This window comes from Gavia stellata, chromosome 11 (assembly GCF_030936135.1).
Source record: "Gavia stellata isolate bGavSte3 chromosome 11, bGavSte3.hap2, whole genome shotgun sequence".
NCBI lineage: Eukaryota > Metazoa > Chordata > Aves > Gaviiformes > Gaviidae > Gavia > Gavia stellata.
Genome location: NC_082604.1, coordinates 28,734,174 through 28,752,631, shown reverse-complemented (window position 1 = coordinate 28,752,631; position 18,458 = coordinate 28,734,174). Strand labels below are relative to the sequence as shown.

Below are 18,458 nucleotides of genomic sequence, written 5' to 3'. Positions count from 1 at the left end.
TTCTTAATGAAGTGGGTTTCACTTTCAAACCGTTGTCTATTTCTGTTTGCGCATTTTTACTCCAGAATAGGGTATTAAAATAAGAAAAAGAGTGTCCAAACAGGAATCTCAAGCTACTGGCTCCTTATTACTAAATATCTTACACCGTAACGGTTTTATTTCTAGCTAGACAAACACTAAACCTTTTCAGAAAGGTGTGATGTCAAGGTTCCAAGTTAACCATTCTGTGAAAATAATACCATTACTGTAACTTTTCCAAATGGTGGTAACTAGTATTTGGGCAGTAATCTAAGAATGAATATGAGGCTACAGGCAAAAAATTGTTATAGGAACATAAATCACCTTTTAATATTATTTTCTTTTCTCATCATTGGCAACTTAAATTCTATAGGAAGAAAAGAAATGTCATAGCATTCTCCTTATCCTCTTTTCAGGTGGAAAGCATTTAATGCAACAAAAGAAAAGCAAAAGGGTTTTTTTTTTAAATGTTGAGGAAAAATTCAAATCTCTATGCAAGACTACGTATTGGGGAAGGGAACCATCTGTATTGGTCTAGCTCAAACACCATTATTCTTTTGAGCTGAAAGTGTAGTTACTTCAGTGTCAGAAGACATAGTTTATTCGGTAAAGGGTATATCCTAATATGGCACACCCAGTCCAGGTGTGAAAATAACTGAAGATCAAACACTGACACCTTTGCCTTCCCAGCAATGGCAGGAGGAGTTCAGGTTTTGTGGCTAATATGTTTAGTTGACGGCTTCCAGTTGTTCTAGCTGCTGGTGGAATTGCTGATCGGGCTCTTACTGGGACAGTGTATTTTGCTGGGGATTTAAGAAAAATAGCAGTTATTGTAAGATTAAAAATACAGTCACAAGGTCTGGCAACACGAACGTTATTTTGCTGCGTAAATGTTAAGTAATAGCAACGCAAGAATATCCACAGGCTTTAAATGTGTTAAGTGTGTTGTGTGGCAGGAGGCCAAAGCTCAAGTCTTCAGTCATCTGGGAAGTGAAAGTGGGCTGTCTAATTCCTACCACTTTTTAAACTGTTTGGTTTTCCGTAATAGCCGCAGAGTTTTGGAGCAGGGTATAGCATAAGATCAGGTGGTTGAGTCTGAATTGCCTTGTTCAGACTTGCTGCCACATAGTCCTTGATCTTGTAAGAGAACTTTTGCATGTGTGAGTCCAACTGTAGTTACGATATTCAGACGTGGTTTTAAATACCATGTTAAACCTAATTTTTCAGACATGGTTTTAAATACCGTGTTAAACCTAATTTTTCAGACACGGTTTTAAAATACCATGTTCAATTTTTTTTTTATATGTATCTGACATATTTCGCTTATCTTGAAATGAATGCAGCTTAATAAAATATACTAGGTTTTTCCTACAGTGTTTACGAATGGTTGAAAGTTCATGCCTAAAACCTGCCTTCTAAGTAATATGTGTGCTTTGATGTTTCTCCCTTTTTAGTGGGTGGCAAGACCCTGCTCAGCTGCAGAGTACCAGAATGGGAAAGCTTACTTGAAACATTACTCGCAACTTTTTTTTTTAATTTTAAAAGTTATTTTCAAAGATGGCTACAAAGTCTAATAACTTTACCGGTATAAGGTGAATAAGCTGACTATATCTAATAGGCTAAGGTGAATTCTCTCTATGAAGACATGTTCTTTTTTTATCGTTTAATTGGTTTAGGTCCAATGATGACAGTTCTCTCGCAAGGCAGCCAGTTTCTGCAGAAAACTTGTTCCAGCATTTAACGCCACGGACACCTGAAGTCTCGTGGAAAGAAAAAGCAGGTTTCTCAATGACTAGCAAAGTGAGTCTTAACTTTACAGTGAATGGTGCTCTATGAAAACAAACTTTGTGAAACTTTATCAAGATTTGAAAGTAGCTTGACGCATAATGAGGGTGGCTCCAAGCTGTTACATTGCAGAAAGGGTATATTGTCTGCCCTTCCAGCCCTGTCCCCATTGTGTGGAGTGAAGAACGTCAAAAGTCCCAGCCACGAACATCAGGCCTTTGGGGATTGTTGTCTGTGAGATACTGCATAACTTTAATCACTTCTAGAGGGATGCTCTTGTACCTCAGTATTACTTCTTCCTGTTTCCCGAATTCGCTATGCATCTGAGATGTTCCAAATGGTCTTAAAAATTTTCACCATCTTTCTTGTTACTGGTTCTACATCTGGCTTTAAATACTGAACAGGTGAACCTACTCGTATAGTACTTACTTTGTTGGGGTTTTCTTTTTAAAAAGTGCATTTGCTCTGGCTTTTTTCTTTAATAGCTAGTTGATTTTAGACTCCTCTGTATGAGAACTTATTAAACTTCAGAGCACTTAAATTATCATCAGAATGAGTAGGATATCAGCTGGTTTTTGTCAGCAGGAAGTTTCAAGGAATAGTAATAGATAATTCTGCATTTTTGTTAACATTTTCTTCAATTTTGTACTGGTTAGCCTTCTAAGTAAATATTAACATTTCAGATACGATGGCTATTTCAGAAGGAGCAAAAAATATCCAGAATTATTATAATTGGCTACAAGAAAATATTTTTAAAGGTCAAACCCAACCCTCTCTTGCTTCAGAATTTAAGCTGTATTGTACTATTATGCTTCATTCTGGGGATTTTGGGGGCAAGAGTACCCTAAGTTTGCCTTCTGCAAGTTTCTTATGCTTTCTGTCTTTCCCCTGGAGTATTAAATAACGCAAACTGTTTCACACGGTGTTGAATCACTAGTTACCCTGATGGGCTAGCTAGATTCAAGTAGACCTTGGAGCTCGTCTGGAATCTGAGTCATGACTGACTTCTTTTTCATAACATTATCCTGAAATTAGTTGCATAGAAAGCAACATTATATTTATGTTTTGTAAGTGTGAGTAGAGTGTTCAGAATCTGGCTGGTGCCATTAAAGAAAGTACTGTTACTTTATTGGCATAATGTTGAAGATGAAACTCAGAGTTTTGGTCTTAAGTGCAAATAAATTGCTTGGTTTACTTTACCCTGTAGCAGATTGCTGGCACCTCAGTGTAACTGGCAGTCTCAGTCTAACACAACCTCAAACTAAAATGCTATAGTGATATAAATCTGGAGTGTTGCATATTTGTCAAGAGCTAATGAATGCGATGGACCACAAAGTATTTTTCTTTCTTGGAAGTCTAAGTTCTCTTCTGTAAGCAATAAATATAAGTGAGCATTGTACGGTTAATGTCTTATTCACACTGGCTATATTTATTTCTTGGAATTTGGCAGGTTCGTTTATGAGATTGGAAATAACTGTGATACCAAGCATCCGTCTGGATGCAGAGGTCTTTTCACAGAGGATATTCAGCATTCGTAAACGGATTTGCGGATTTGCATGGGGTAAAAATGGAGGCAGAAATAAACTTCTGAAATTGAATCCTGGTCCAGGAATGATGGCTTCTCAGCTGTATACACATGCTTTCAATATCTCCCCAATAGAGAATAGGAGATTGTGCATAAATGGAACACCGTGGATTTGGCATCTCCTAGAAGAATGTGTCGAGAATGCGTGGGAGTATTGGAGCGTTGTCATAGGACTGATTTCCATTGTCTGTTTTCTGTTTGCTGCACTACCGTAAGTTTAAAGTCTTAAGCAGTCCTCAGATTCAAACATGAGTAATCTTGCCTGAAGCCTTTTTCAAAAGCTGCCTTTTTTTTTTTTTATTTTATCTCGGATATGTTTCTCTATCTGCATAATACAGATATAATATGCCAGAGAAGCATGTTGTTCATGTTTGCAACAATATTTGGTGGTTGACAAATGAGCTTGATGTACTGTTCTGTTGTACTGACTTGACAATAATCTCTGCCACTTAGAGCAAATGAGAATAAATCACCTCTTCTCTCTTATCTTCTCCACCCTGAGATGTCTGTGCACGCGCAGGCACACTTGCAGCAGAAGCTGTCTCAGTGTTTATTTAAACCACATGCTGTGTCACCAATACTGTTATGCTGGCTCCTGCCAATTACATTTGGACTGAGAAAAGGTCAGAAACAGCACATGAGTTAGCACTTCGATAGTGCTAAATCAGTTGCTGTTTCTTCGCTGGCACCGGGTTCAGGTTTCAAATCTGTAGAAAGGAGATGACAAAGGAGAAGTAGAAATGCTCCCAGCAGGTGAAAATGCCTAAAACAAAATGGGATTGACTCCGAAGTCTGTCCCCATAAGGGGGATGTCATTTACTGAACTAGTAAAAGGGCTATGGAAATCAAGCAAAATAAAAGCACTCTTAGTAAGCTGTTGAGCTTCAGAAATATTAGTTGAAATATTAGTTGAAAGAGGGCTTTACATTAAAACTGTCATGTTAGTGAGCATGGAATTCATCAAGATATGTCTAATGGACTCACGTTTGGGATTGCTTCATAGTCCCTGTTGTGAATCTGAATAATAGTTCTCCAATTTAGAGGCATAAGTGTAGTTGTCAGCTCTTTTAGAAGCTTTGTTCATTCTTAGCCTTTCTGTGTTAAATAACAGTGTTTTTCTTATTTCAGTATTTTAAAGGCTGGTATTTACAGCAGATGAATATAAAATGTTTACGGCATAGTTCTGGTGCCCAGAAAATGGTATTTCAGCACAGGCCACAAAAAGGGAGCATTACTGCAAGCAGTAATGAGGTTGTGATTTGAATCTTTTGTTATGTTAGAATAAGACATGGTGAGCTATAGTGATACTGAGTTCTCCTTCAAAAGGTAAGTGGAGTATTGCTGTGATAGGTCTCTTGTGGCTAGAGTTTTAATCTTTCTTTATTCAGAGTTTGAAAAATGTGCTTCTGAGCTTATTAAACATTTTTTGCTTACACTATTTTACAATTACTTCTGGAATTTGTGCCAGTCAAATTTACGTTGCCTGTCAGAATGGAAGAGTGGATCAAGCGCTGTCTTTGGGCTTTCTGCTGTGTTGGATAGCTGGAGATCTTACAAATTTCATAGGCTGCTATTTAACAAATCAACTGCCAATTCAGGTAATCTCTCAATATTCCTACTTTTTGATTTATCCTTTTCAACCTGTCTCTTTAAACGCTAGGATAACTTAATATTGCACACAAAGTACATACTGGGAAAGAAAATAGTTTTGTATTCTGTTCACTGATCTACCATCTATAAAATAAGTCATAATTTCCCAAATATTTACATTGATACTGTTATGTGTTATAGGAACCATTTCACACTTGTAATTAACATTCAAAGAGATTTACTGGGTGTTACTCAGTGATGAATGAAGTGGGGAATTTTCATTTGAGCTTCAGCTTCAAAGTAAGCTTGCAGAGCAAATAGGGCTGGAAGGAAGTTGTGTTGTTTAGCTTGTAATAGATCAAGCTGTTTTGGGGCAGCTACACGTTAAACTTCCTCTTGGTTTTGTTTTTTTGGGGTTTTTTTGCGTTTTAAGACTATTTATTAACAGGGAAATACTAGTTTAGAGCTGTTAATGTCTGACTAATTTGAAAATATATTTTCTTCATTAAGGGGAGGATTTCTCTGAAAGGAATAGTCATTTTCAACAATACATTAATTGTCTGAAACTTTCTTATCTGCGGTTTTTATTTTTGACTCTTAATTAGAAGGAGGTATGTGGCAGCCACCTGCAGAAGATTTCACAAGCTGGAGGTGGACCCAAGGGTAGACAGAGTTGGCTTCTCTTTTACAACTTAACATGTGGTGCTAACCATTCCATCTCTCCGTTATGAAGAGGGGAGGAGAGAATGTTGGTTTTGTCTTACTGAGGGAAGAGGCACTGAGTAAGATCAGTAGCTTCTGAAGTGCTGGGAAACTAGGTGGAGCAGACTCAAGCTTCTGGGCAGGAAGGATTTATCCGTCTGCCCAGGTAGGAATTTGTGCTATGCATCCTGGAAAATGACCAGCTGTTGTGATTGAGTCAGCGAGTCCCTGTTGCATAAGATTTATGCTGTATTCATCTGCAGCAGTCTAACTTGTTTTGTACTGGAAATGCTTTCCTTTTCTTTTTTCTTCTTTGGCAGTGCTTTGGTATTTGTCATTCACATTATGATTATGAAGCAAAATTTCCATGCAGTTAAGATATTTTGTACTATTTGTATACTGAACAAGCAACTGTATCTTCTTTTTCAGATTGTCACTGCCATTTTTTATGTTAACATGGACATAATTATGATTTCACAATTTATCTACTATAAGCTCAAGAACCAGAAGATGACAAAATGTAAGGTTTTTCAACAATTAAAATGTTCTCCATAATGTAGCACACTCTTTACATTGATGTTTTCTACACTGTTTAAATAAAGTTTTTTCAGAGGGATCAAAAAATGGAGTGCACAAATTCTGCTTGAAGTTGTTAGGCCTATTAATTCCAGCTTTCCCAGGCTCTTGTGAAAATCCTACCCTTTCTCTTCTTTTCTGCTTTTCTCTTTTCTTACCCACATAATATCTGTAAATATTTGCCATGTCATACTTTCAGTTTATATAGACATAACAAATGCAGTAGTTTTGTGGAACCTGGTTCCATATTTTAACTTACTCCATGGTTTTACTATCTACTTACAGCTATCTAAATATATGTATAAGTTGAAAACAAGCATTATTTCTTTGTGTGGTTCAGTTAGTTTCCTCCATGTTGACTGAAACGGGACTTTATTTGCTTATAGCATAAAATATCTTGACATCTTCATGTGTTCTGTTTCAATACATATAGTTAAAAAACATATTCAAGGGGAATTAAATCACTTGAGTTGTGCTTCATCAAATCCTGGCAGTAGTTGTAGTATTCAGCCTACCAATGGACTACTGTTTTGACTGAAATGGAAGACAGAAAGCTCTGTTCACATTGTATCAAATCAAAAACATTAACTCATCAATCTCAAAAAAAAAAAAAAAGTATCAAAGAAAATGCATGGTGCAGCAGAGGTAACAAAAAGCTGAAGTAAAACAGATGCCTGCCCAGCAGACTAAATAGGGATAAAGCAGATTCATTCAATATGGAACTGATAATAAACCTGGAGATAGGTCAGTGCTGAAGATATTTCCTTCCTGCTGCCTAGTCTTGAAAACAAACACAGGCTTTTGTACATTTTAGCTGCCAGTGCCTGTTTCAGCTCAATGGTTTGCGTAGCTGGAGAGGGAGGAATGGTACTGCGAATAAAGCAGTGAAAGAGGGCTTTTCAATACCCGCTTCTGGAGCAGTTACCCTAGACAAGTTGGTCATTTTTGCATCTCAAAGTGCAGCCTGTGGAACAGCACTACCAAGTCTGTGTTATTTAGACTACAGGTCTTTAGGACAGGCTTACTAATGCCGTACATCAATTTGTTCCATTGGTAATAGTGACTGCAGGACTTTACCAGCATCTTGTAGATACAGAAGGTAACATAGCTCCGGAGTTCTGTAGGCTCGTCTGCCATTTTCAATGCATCTTGTAGGTGTCTGTGGAGACTTGCCAGATGGAGTCTGTGTCTTTGAATATGTGAGTCTCGGTAAGGCTCGCTATCTAGCTAACCATGGACATAGACACTGGTCCAGCACAGCACTTAGATTACATATTTATCTTAAAGATATTTTTCTTAGTTTAAATTTCAAATATCTTTGCTTTTTGCAGTTTTTAATCAAGTTGTGCTGAAAGAAATTGTTGCATTCTATTCTACTTAGCAGTTTTCTGTTTATCAGCTGTTTTTTAACAGTAAACTATTAGGAGTTAATATAAGAGATAAGGTGAGCATGAAAAATTTCTCTCTTGGTAGCAGTGCTCGTTTAAGGAGTTCCCTCCTGTTCCTGCACTGCTCCCCTCCGTTGTTGCACGAAGGCACAGCACAACTATGGTAGTGAGCAGGGGTGGGCACAGAGCCCGGAAGAAAGAGGTGGACTTACATTGCTGCCAAGAAAAAGATACATGAAATTGTACCTTTAAATTTACATATTTATATTGCAAACAAAAAGTAACCTTAAATCAGCAGCAGATGTTATTTTTCAGCTAATTTGTTTGTATGTCATTCTAGGCAGCAAAAGCCTGAAGAACTTCTGTATAACCTGGATTGTGGTGTGTATAGCACTGTGTGTTATTTTACCCTGTCAGCTGTTACTAAGGAACCAAGACCAGAGTACAGTAATCGAAAGGAGTAATGTAAGTTCTTACCTGCTCCCATTCCAAAAAAAAACCCCACCCAAAAGTGCCTTGAAAAGATTATGTACCCTGAGCTTTAAAGGAAATTTGGATGACGTTTTTAACAATGATTTAGAAATCATAAATGTGGCACTATGTGGATGTTTTAACTATGGACCGTACATGCCAAAATAAGTTATAAAATTGCTTCTTTTAGCAGCTTCCCGTGTTTCGGGCTTATTCGCTCCCTTGGGTCGTTAGGATGTGCTGCTCTACGAAATAACATGTACACGTGTTGTCTTTCAGCTTGTGTTAGATACTGTGGACATCCATGTAGAGACTGCACAGTCACAAGTGAAATCAATAAAAGTGGAAAATTATAATTGTACCTGCTGCTGCTGTCATTTCAGCAGGAAAATTCACCGGCTATTCTAGCAATTTTATGGCCTTCATACTAATGCTGGTAAAGTAATTGTAATCCAGCAACATTGCCCAGCAGGGAAGCAGCTTATTTTCAAAACACAGCTAGAGTGAGAAAACTAACAACTCTTAAACTGTGAAAAATGAGTATTTTGCTTTCTCCAGAAAGGGTGATTCATTTTTTTTTTTAGTGGCCTTACCTACAGTTCTTCGGTTTGGTTTGAATTATTGTGCCCAGGATTTTTTAGCAGGACAACTGGATTGATATTAGTGTCATATCCTGAAGCCCAGCCCTAGTTTTGATCTCAGTCATGGCTATGACGCAGCAGTGTGCATTGTTGTGAGATAAAGATTAAACCCTTTCTAGCCCTCTTTGGTCATTTGAAGAGCGGCACTGAACTGCTGTGAAAGGACTTCTGTCCTGAAAATCAGCCAGCGGACTCTCAGTTTAATCCTCTGAAATGCCTGAGAACATTCTTGCCAAAATATATGTACCTTTCCTTTCCAGAACTCTCTTGATATGGTTGAAATGTCAGGCTTCATTTGTGGCTACATATCCTGTGTGTTTTACTTGGGAAGTAGATTTCCTCAGCTGTATAAAAATGTAAGTAGGTTTTTGGCTAAGTACGCTTGTATATTTTACAAAATGCTCTCTGTTGCTTTAGATGTTGGATTCTCCCTAGCAGTGAGCCCTCTTGAACTCAAAAGCCTACTTTGCTTTTGTGACTGTCTAAAACGGTAAAGAGAAAAAACAGGGTTTTTTCCCATTCGGAGGATGGTGAGAATTTTAGGAAAATGATGGTCTTTGATTGATGGAAGAGGACTGATTGGCTGGGGAAGAGGAGGTGTTTACAGTTGGATTTATCAGATACGAGCAGAAACATGCTTTGTGTGATTGTTGTCATGAGCAAGCGATACCTCCCTTTTTCTTTCTTTCTCTAAACTATTCTACCTTAAGTAACCAACCATGAGGATCAAATGTTAGAATTAGAGGAAAATTAGCTTAGAATTTTAGCCCCTTTTTACAAAGATGCCATTACTGGCTTTTTTTTCCCCATAGTCTCTTCACTATTAGTATATTAAAAAAAAACAAAAAACAAAAAACCCACAAGAAAAGACCTGAAGGTTTTACATTGTCCGTTGTATACAGGCATTTTAATTGATTATGGAAATGATTAGTTCATTTCCAAGCCTATTCATATTCCCCCTCTACCTTTTCCTTCACAGCTGGAATACCACAATATTTTCAAAAAGGTCTGCTAAACAGACTGATAGAGCAACAGATTACTTAAGAACTAAGTATCATTTGGAAGCAGATTATCCTTGCTGCTTTGCACTTACATAAAAATTACATTAACCGGAGCTGCTTCTAAGAACTGTGGTTTTCAGTGATATGTGCCGTTAAGTACTAAGCTCAGAGGATTCAGAGCCCAGGAAGAGATGGACAGGAATGACTGAAAGTCTTTGGATGTGTTCTAGTACAAAATGCCAAAATTATCTATGACTGGCTACTGTGACACATGTTTTAACACTTCTTTGTATTTGTAAAAACTTCTTTGTATTTAGTTCCGAAGAAGATCAACAGAAGGCACCTCTTACCTGCTGTTTGCATTAGCTATGATGGGAAACTGTACATATGGACTGAGCCTTGTGTTAAAGATGCCAGCTACCAAATCCTTCCAGGCCCTCTACCTTTTACACCATCTTCCATGGCTCATTGGGAGCTTTGGAGTTTTGTTTCTAGACATTTTTGTATCCTTTTCCTGTTATAGCTAGAGTTTCTCAGGATAGGCTTGTTAATAAGTAGATCAGAAATTAAGTGGATTTTTTTTAAATCAAAATTTTTTCTACGATTCTAACCTGATCATAAACTCTTCTTTCTGAACAATAATTTGTATGCTTTTTATTATAACATTTCTTGATAAGGATAACAAGTTTATAGAAAATATCTACATTAAAGCTACATTGCACAGGTTAATTTATATCTTGTAGCCAATATGTAGTATACTAATAGTTGGGGGGGGGTTGCACATTGTGCTGGGTTTCTTAGGTTTGCTGTCTGATAAATGTAAAAAAAAAACCAAAAAAACCCCACAAACCAAAACAACAAAAACCTCCAAACAAAGAAACAAACCAAAACAAGCCCCAAACCTGCTTGTTTTTAAATGCAAATATGGAATTATAGCTTTGAGAATTTGGTTAAATTGTAAGTGTTATTGCAAGATTGCATTAACGTCAGAGACAAACAATGAGGTTTTGGCAAACTTGGTTTCAGAAAATAGCAAAGAAATGCTGCAGCTGCCCTTAACTGCATAATTCGGGCAAAATCAGATGCATGGAGACACTGAGTGCCTCTGAAAACCAGCAGCTTTGCTTATTGAGTCATGATAAGGGCTAACCAACTACCCAGTTACCTAGATTGGTATGCCAGTTTCTTCAAAGTCCTCAGCAAACTTAAAACACTGTAATTTTTTTATTCTTACATTCAGGGGACATACATAAGATGCCCACAGTATATTAGTTATTGTTAGTCATGCTCTTTCTAGATCGAGCATTAGCATTTTGTGATCAAGAAATTGAAAGCAAAATGTTAGAGTAATATTGTGCTTTTGCTTTAAAAGCCTAGTGAACAGTAACATGGTGGTCCTTGGTCTTACTGTTCACTATAGGTTTATAGTCACCTGTCTTACTACTATAGCTTGTATTTTCACTTAGAAGAGTATAAAGAGGAGATTTTCTGATTTTTCCTGAAGTAAGAATTTTAGGTTTGTGTCTGAAAACATCTTGGTACTCAGCTCCATGAACTCAAACTATAAAACAGGATAAAATGAAGAGTGATTTCAGGACCATGCTGAAACATATTGTGTTAATCCGTTCCATATTAAAAGGAAGTTCTTTACCAGATTTACCTGGAACAGTTCCAGAAGTTATGATTCCCAGGCATCAGTCTTGTCTTTCTGATTAAAGTAATTTCATAAGCCACTCCAATTAGACTAGCGATGGGACAGCCGACCCTGGCCTTTGGATGGACTGTGAAATTATACTGTCATTCAGAATAGCCATCTGTGTTTTTTGCATCTCCAGCCACGGCGATTTAAGTGGGCAGTTTAGTAAAACATTCTGCATCATGGGAACACAATACCCCACTGCAGTGGTGAGACTAAACTGTGGTTGGTGGCCCGTTTTGAAATAAATTGTAGTTTTATCTTTTATGAGACAATGCAGTTTCTTTTGCGTGAGCAGACTGTAGGGATTCAGGGTTGCTAGCCCATGTGGCTGGTTTGAGCGCTCAGGCCTTTTACTCCATGAACGAAGCAGTGACTTTCTTCCACCCCCAGCTGGAAACATAAACCGGCCAGTATTTATTTACCAAAAAAACCCTAGAATTTGATCTTGATGACCCTTACAGTACGTTACGTGCATATTTGCAGATGCCTTTCTATGATGTACTCTGAAAAGGAACTTCTATATTGGCCACAAACCTCCCCCCTCGCTGAGCCCTGCCCCAGGATTGCAGTGCCAGTGTGCACATGACATTCATTTCTGGGTTCTGTCTTGATTGGCATCTGAATCCAATCTTGCTAATAGTCCTCCAGTTCAAATTATATCAAAACCAGATGCTTCCAAATCAGGTTGAGGAGCTTATAGGAATCTAGTCAAGTATATAGTGTTAGTTGAAAATGTATGAAGTATTTGTAATCAAGAGAAAACAAAAGCAGACCTCCTGCTTTGAGAAGCCCTGAAGGTATGGAAGTCAATGCTTTTAAAGAGAGTTTCATTACTGTCTCTTGCCAAACAAGAAAATCAAAAATCTGACAAACCGATATGTCGTGTTAGACCAGAAAACAAAGAACAGGATCACCTGGGTTTTGGAAAACAGAGGAATTAAACCAAAAAGTCATAATTTTGAAGAGCGAGGTGTTTCATAATTGGTCATTGGCGTAACAGACAGTCTCTGTTTGGAGGAGCAGTTGCAGAAATGGCCTAATTCTAGTGGACTTGATTCCTGATAGTGTCCAGAGTTTCATTAGGTGGAAAATAAACTCTCATTTCTCAAGGTCCAAGCAAGGATTAAGAGTTCACTTACTCTGTGTCTGCTGCAGTATTCTTTTGCTTCCATCTGACATGGCTGGCATTGACTATTTTTAGAAACAAATGGACTCCTGATCATAGCTGGAACAGCAGCTCCAGCATTACTTATTGCAGGATTATACTGGAGTTGTTTCAGCTCAGTGTAACAGGATAACACGGTCATCCTGTTTCCTTGGTGTCTACAGTTAAAGTTATTTGGTTGCACAATAAGCCAGTTATTTTCGATAAATAATGGAAGTGTCCCATTGTTTGGAAAGTATTAATTGTCCTCCTTTTCATTTTAAGAGGAGTTTCATAGCATTACACGTTTAAATTATAAATTGGACACGATTTTCTTTTCCAGTAAATGTTTCCTTCCAGCTGCCGCTTTGCAGTGGAAGGTGGTTGGAGTTTCTCAAGAAACCACAAAGCCCAGGCTTTAAGTGGGCCTTGTCAGTCAGAGACGCTAAGTCCAGATTTACCTACTGTAGGGTCCCACGGTGGACCTCATTAGAGCTTTATTTTATGTGCGTGATTACTTAATGTTTCACTCGTACACAAGGATGCAATACTACATATTTTAAAATCAGCCGATGACCAGTTCTGCCCTTGGACTTTTAGCAGCAGCCATCACTAAGTTTCTAAGAGACTGAATCTAGCGCAAGTTTTCCCAGAAAACTTTGTCCTTTTCTGTAAGTCTGCTACCCTCTTTCACCCGGCTTCCTTCCTCCCCTGCTCCCACCAAAACCAAACAACTCTGCTTTCTATTTAGTTCAGACAAAGCCCTTTACCAAGATTTTTGCCTTTTTTTTTTTATTTGACATCACCCTATTGTCAGAGAACTGTGTTCAAATCCTCCACATGTACTTCTTTTCATTAAGTGGAGCCAGGTTGTTACTAGATAGCCAAAGTATATTCAGCAAGAGCCAAGCTGTTGTGCACAGACTCCTCTCTTGCACCTTTTGTGATTTGCAGGGCAACCACTTGAAATCCATTATATACTTCTACAAAACATCACGCTTTGTAATTTAATTACACTGGGCAAAGAATGTAAGTCTGACCTGACAATTCAGCCAGGAGAGTTTCCCAGCCAAACACACAACTTCTCTGCGTTCTTGTAAATACCCACTTTTGTCTCAAAACTGTGTTTTGAATTGTCATTGAATTGTTTAATTTAATGAAACAAATTTGATACACTTGCTCAGTGGCTGTCATGTACTTTACTCTGAGAAGTCAGTTTGGTTGTCTCCTCCACTTTGGGCTCTCTGCATGCTTAGGTCTTAAAGTTTCCCCCAGAAAGTCAGAGTTGAGCAGCAAGTTAGTTTCTGTATTAAGTAGTCGTGGCAGTTTAGCGTTTATTTAAAAAATATGAGCAGCTGAGTTACATATGCTACAAAGACATATTCTGGAAATACTGTTCAATAAGCTCCACATAACTTGTGTTTATAATTTATTCCTCCTTAAAAACTCTGTTGCTGTTGCCAGCTTGGTGGCTAAGAGGGATAATGCACAGTGCTACAGCCCAGGCTTGTCCCAAGCCCACAGTGTGATTTCAGCAAATTTGATTCTCATTTCACGGTGTCTTTTTCCACCAGTGCAACTGTTAAGACTTGGGGAGGTGCTCAGCTGCAAGTACAGTAAGGGCTATAAAAAAGAAAAAGGCAGGAAATTTAAGTGGTAGCTATATATGCTATAAAACTAATTTGCTAAGCTCTAAGAAGAAAGCATTCCCCACATAATACTATAGAAAGACTAAAAAAGGAGTGCTGACCTGCTGTCTCTGAAGGAAATCCTGTCTAGTCTTTAGTTGGGGGGCCTCAGAGGTGGGGTGCTGGAAAGCTTTGGGAGGGTGGGATAATTCTTGGGGCTCTGCCTAGGATGCAGAGAATTTCCTCTCCATTCATCCAGGCCTCCCAGAAAGCTACTTTTTTTTTTTCTCTCCTTATTTTTATAAATAATTACATACATTAGCCTCAAACTTCTCACAACCATTGTCTACCAGCCAAGTTATTTTAACTGATCTAAAGCATTCCTGCTAGAATTCTGGATGTCGGATTTCCTCCCAGAGAAACGATTTCATTTTAAAAATGGGGTTTTATGTGTAACAGTAGTGGTGATCCAGGCTCTATGAAAGCATACATTGGACTTCATACAAGGTACCCAGGTATACAGATGGCCACTTATTTCTACACCACGTACCTTTGAACATGCTTTCATGAGATCCTTGTGTTGGAGGCTCCCTACTTGACCTCATCTACCGTACCTTCTTCCACCCAGCTAATGTCCTTCTCAAAACTTTCTTCATCAAAGTTGGATAGCAAGTAGTGCTGGGTTTAGCATAGGCTACTGCTGAAATAACTCCATCTTTTAGAAAAAGAAAAAAAATGTGCCCAAAGTGAGTGAAAAAAGTAGGAGCCGTAAACCCTGCGGCACAGAGTGTGTTGTGGCTTTGCTGGCGGGTGGTGGTTTGCCTTTGTGAAGGCTTCTGGTACCTGCTGCTTCGCATTTCACGTCATTTCCGTATTGATTTACCGTGTCGAGGAAATCTTTGTTCTGTAAGATGCATATTTCTTAGAATAGAATAGAAGGGAATACTTAAGGGAAGGGCATAGCTGGCTAGCTTTGTACGATATCTTTCTATCTTAAAATGATATCTCTCTCAGAAAACAAAGTGGTTTGTATCAAGTTCAGTACTCAAGTATAAAACTCCTCAACTCTCTAGCAAAAATTCTGAAGAATAAGAAATCTCTCCTGTCTGTTCCAGATGCACACCCCTGATTTATTTTTATTTAAAGGCTATCTATGCTCAAAGTCAATAATTTTGTTTGAGAGCTGGAACCATCAAGAAAAAGGACAAGTACATACTTGTTAATTCTTCTCAGATTAGCAGTATTTCCGAGGGTCTATTTTACAATAGAAGTAAATAATTTTGTCTAATTGCACAATTCTGTGTTGAAAACAGCGTTAAATACTGACTCATAGTGTTGTCCACATGTCAGTGCCTGTAAATATCAAACCCCCTCAAAGTTTGCAGGAAATGAGAATTTTGTTTTCTGATCAGGCCCTGCTGATCTCTTGCTAAGAAAGGTTTTGAATAACTTCCCCTCCTCACCAGCACCCAACCTCAGCCCAGCCCGCAGCATTCAGACCACGGAGGCTGGAGCAGCACAGGGCAGTATGTTTGATTCCACGTTGTTCCTAGATGAACCTTGTTCCTATTCTGCTTCTAAGGAATTTCACACTCAGGACCCTTGCAAGCAGGAAGATGAGGTAGTAAAGGATATTTTCATGTGTATTTGAGCCATGTGACCAAGGGGATCTGAAGTTTTGAGTTAGAGTTTTTCTGTGTGTTCCCTGTTCTAGTGTTGCAAGTAAAATACGATTAAACTTTTTGCCATAAAGAAGTACTGAAAATGAACGTTAAGTAGGATTTGGAAAAGGTTATATGCTGATGTAGAAATTCCACAGTCAGGATTAAATAAATGGATAATACTTACACTACAGTACATGAATTAGATACAGCGAGTTTTAAGCTTTCCTCTGCGGACTGTGGTATTCAGCGTCTGTGCCAGAACTAAATGGATGGCTGCTTTTACTCTGTACAGCTTATTTTGGTTTTAATTGAAAGCAAGTACTGCAAATGCTACCTCCGTATCCTAGTTAATTACTTCCTTACCCCAAAATAACAGGTGACTCTGCAATTCATCCTGTATCGTCAGCACACGGAAAGACAACCTGCTTTAGTGGCACTGGAGGTGGAACCATTGCTGGTGAGCGAGGAGACTGCCTAGTGTCGGGCTGGGTTCGGCTCCTGTTTTCTTTGGATTTTGCTCTTGGATGACTTTGACAAACAGTTAAGATTGGAGTTGCTTAGGGACCAAATTTATTACTTAGGTTTTATTATTTATTTTGCCGTTAATTTGTCACTAGTTATTTGCAAATGACATGCCAGTAAACTATTTAATATTTACCCTGTTGTTTCAGGATAGATACAATTATTTTTTTCCTGATTTTTTTCCCCATTTTAGCTGTTTCTCCCCAAAGTGTGATATGGAGTCACAGCAATAGGTGCTGTAGAAATATTTATTTGACATCATGGAACAGTGCATATCATGGGATGACTATTTTTAGATGAACGTGTACATCTAGTTAACAGTAGCATGGCTGTTTAAGAACAGGGGATGAGATTACCCCTGTGCCTTGAACCCAACTTGGAGTTACAGACTGTTCGGTCCAGTTGCGTTTTATGTAAGGGGTTTTTTATTCATACCCAATTTTGTATGCATCAGAAGAAAAAACACCCTATAATTAAGTAACTTCAGTGCAGAGGATCTGCTACTGGTGCAAAAGCAGAATCCTGGTGTAGTGGGAGCCTCATGTACAGCTCATTGCAGAGTATCATTATGCATTTTGTTTTTAAGAGTTAAAGCATTTATACATCAATATCTGTGTGTTCCAAGGAATTTTTGTACAACATGCATTTTCTTTGCAAGCTTCTGGTTTAGATAAGTACCACGGGGGAAAAAAAAACAGAAGCTAAGGAGACCGTACCTTGCAGTTGCGGGGTTTTTGCAATACTGTGTTGTGTTTGAAGAAAACTTTAATAAAATCTCAAAAAATAAAATTCTTGTTAGTATTTCATTGAATGTATGTATGATGATTCACTCTTCAATAAATAGGTTTGTGAGCAAAAGGGCTGTTTTTTTATAAAGGTCGATACGAGCATTTTATACATTTGTGGGTTTACCATGAAGCTCATTCCCTTTGATTTCAGGTAACTGTTAAAAGGAAATGATTTAAATTTTGATTTTAAATAATAAAAACTAATAAATTCATTTTTAAATAATAAACTAATGAGTGCAATGGAGCATATCTACATGGCTGCCAAAAGTGCACACTGCAAATGAAGAATTTTTCTCCCTGAACTTTTCTAGAACTTCACGTCCCACTGATAAAACGCCACAGAACGGGGTTGGGGTGGTTTTGGAGGGGTGGAGGAGCAGCCTCATCCCTGCTGCTGTACATGGAAATGGAGTTCCAGCTTCTGTGGCAGCAGTAACTAACACGAGTGGCTGAATTCTGTGGTTTTGCTAGAAATGAACTGGGCCCCCTCAAACGACTGACTGTGAGAGGGTGGGTCAGGTGTCGGTGGCACAACGTGCCGTGGAAGGATAAACCCATCCCGGCGGCTCTGGATGTCTGACTGGCTTATGGTCCTGCCGCCCGCCGAAAACACTGCCTGGTAATCCCGGCAGCGGCGGTGTTGGTTTAGGCAATGCCACAATGGCTGAGTAAAAGGGATTTGCTAAGTCGTAATGTGAAAAGCCAAGTACTTTGGAAACGTTGTGCAGCTCTGCCAGGCGCTGGGGGTTCTGCGAGACCTACCCCAGTGAAGTCGGGTGCTTTATTAGTCTCGGTGTGTACGTAGAGCGAACATCATCTCCCTGATTTCTGAAGCGAGTAGAGGGTATTAGAAGTTAACCTTTTCAGTACATAAATTAAAATGCAATTTGTCGTACTCGCAGATTTATATGCTGTACACATGAGATTATCAAACTCTTGCCTGGCTGGTGATTGAAACCATGACTTGTTACTTTTTAATGCAGTTGGAATGTGTTCTTACATCATTTCTTCGAAGATTATTTCCCTTTCTGTTGGTATATATAATCCTATTTTGGGATGTCTTTTTATCCCCGTTTCACACTGCTGTTTATTAGAACAGCCAAATACGGGATATATAAAGTTACTGTAATTTGAGAATTTTAATGGAAAATAATTTAACTTCTGAAATGTGAAGCAATGATAGTTATTTATTGATGGTTCTGTATGTCATGTTTAGTATATGGGTTAACTGAATACTTGAGAAAACATTATTTCTT

The 18,458-nt window shown here is 38.4% G+C and overlaps 1 protein-coding gene across 3 annotated transcripts; it reads left to right on the top strand.

Moving 5' to 3' along the window:
- The first annotated feature begins 1,701 nt into the window (after positions 1-1,701).
- LOC104258069 (lysosomal amino acid transporter 1 homolog) lies at positions 1,702-17,167 on the top strand. Of its 3 annotated transcripts, XM_059822676.1 has the most exons (9): positions 1,702-1,818; positions 3,254-3,364; positions 3,464-3,599; positions 4,857-4,986; positions 6,110-6,200; positions 7,985-8,109; positions 9,017-9,112; positions 10,075-10,260; positions 16,269-17,167. In XM_059822676.1, exons 2-9 carry the CDS (start codon positions 3,262-3,264, stop codon positions 16,368-16,370), a joined length of 969 nt encoding a protein of 322 aa, XP_059678659.1. In that variant the 5' UTR covers positions 1,702-1,818; positions 3,254-3,261; the 3' UTR covers positions 16,371-17,167. The 3 variants fall into 3 exon arrangements, with proteins under 3 accessions (XP_059678659.1, XP_009811322.2, XP_059678660.1); XM_009813020.2 differs by having other exon boundaries at positions 3,254-3,599; XM_059822677.1 differs by lacking the exon at positions 10,075-10,260 and having other exon boundaries at positions 3,254-3,599.
- The last annotated feature ends 1,291 nt before the right edge of the window (positions 17,168-18,458 follow it).

Excerpts from the sequence above, each read along its gene's own strand:
- LOC104258069 (XM_009813020.2), top strand. The coding sequence starts at position 3,262 with ATGAGATTGGAAATAACTGTGATACCAAGCATCCGTCTGGATGCAGAG. Across the intron at positions 9,113-10,074 it reads TTCCTCAGCTGTATAAAAAT|TTCCGAAGAAGATCAACAGA; the intron begins GTAAGTAGGTTT and ends CTTTGTATTTAG. Across the intron at positions 10,261-16,268 it reads TTTTGTTTCTAGACATTTTT|GTGACTCTGCAATTCATCCT; the intron begins GTATCCTTTTCC and ends CCAAAATAACAG.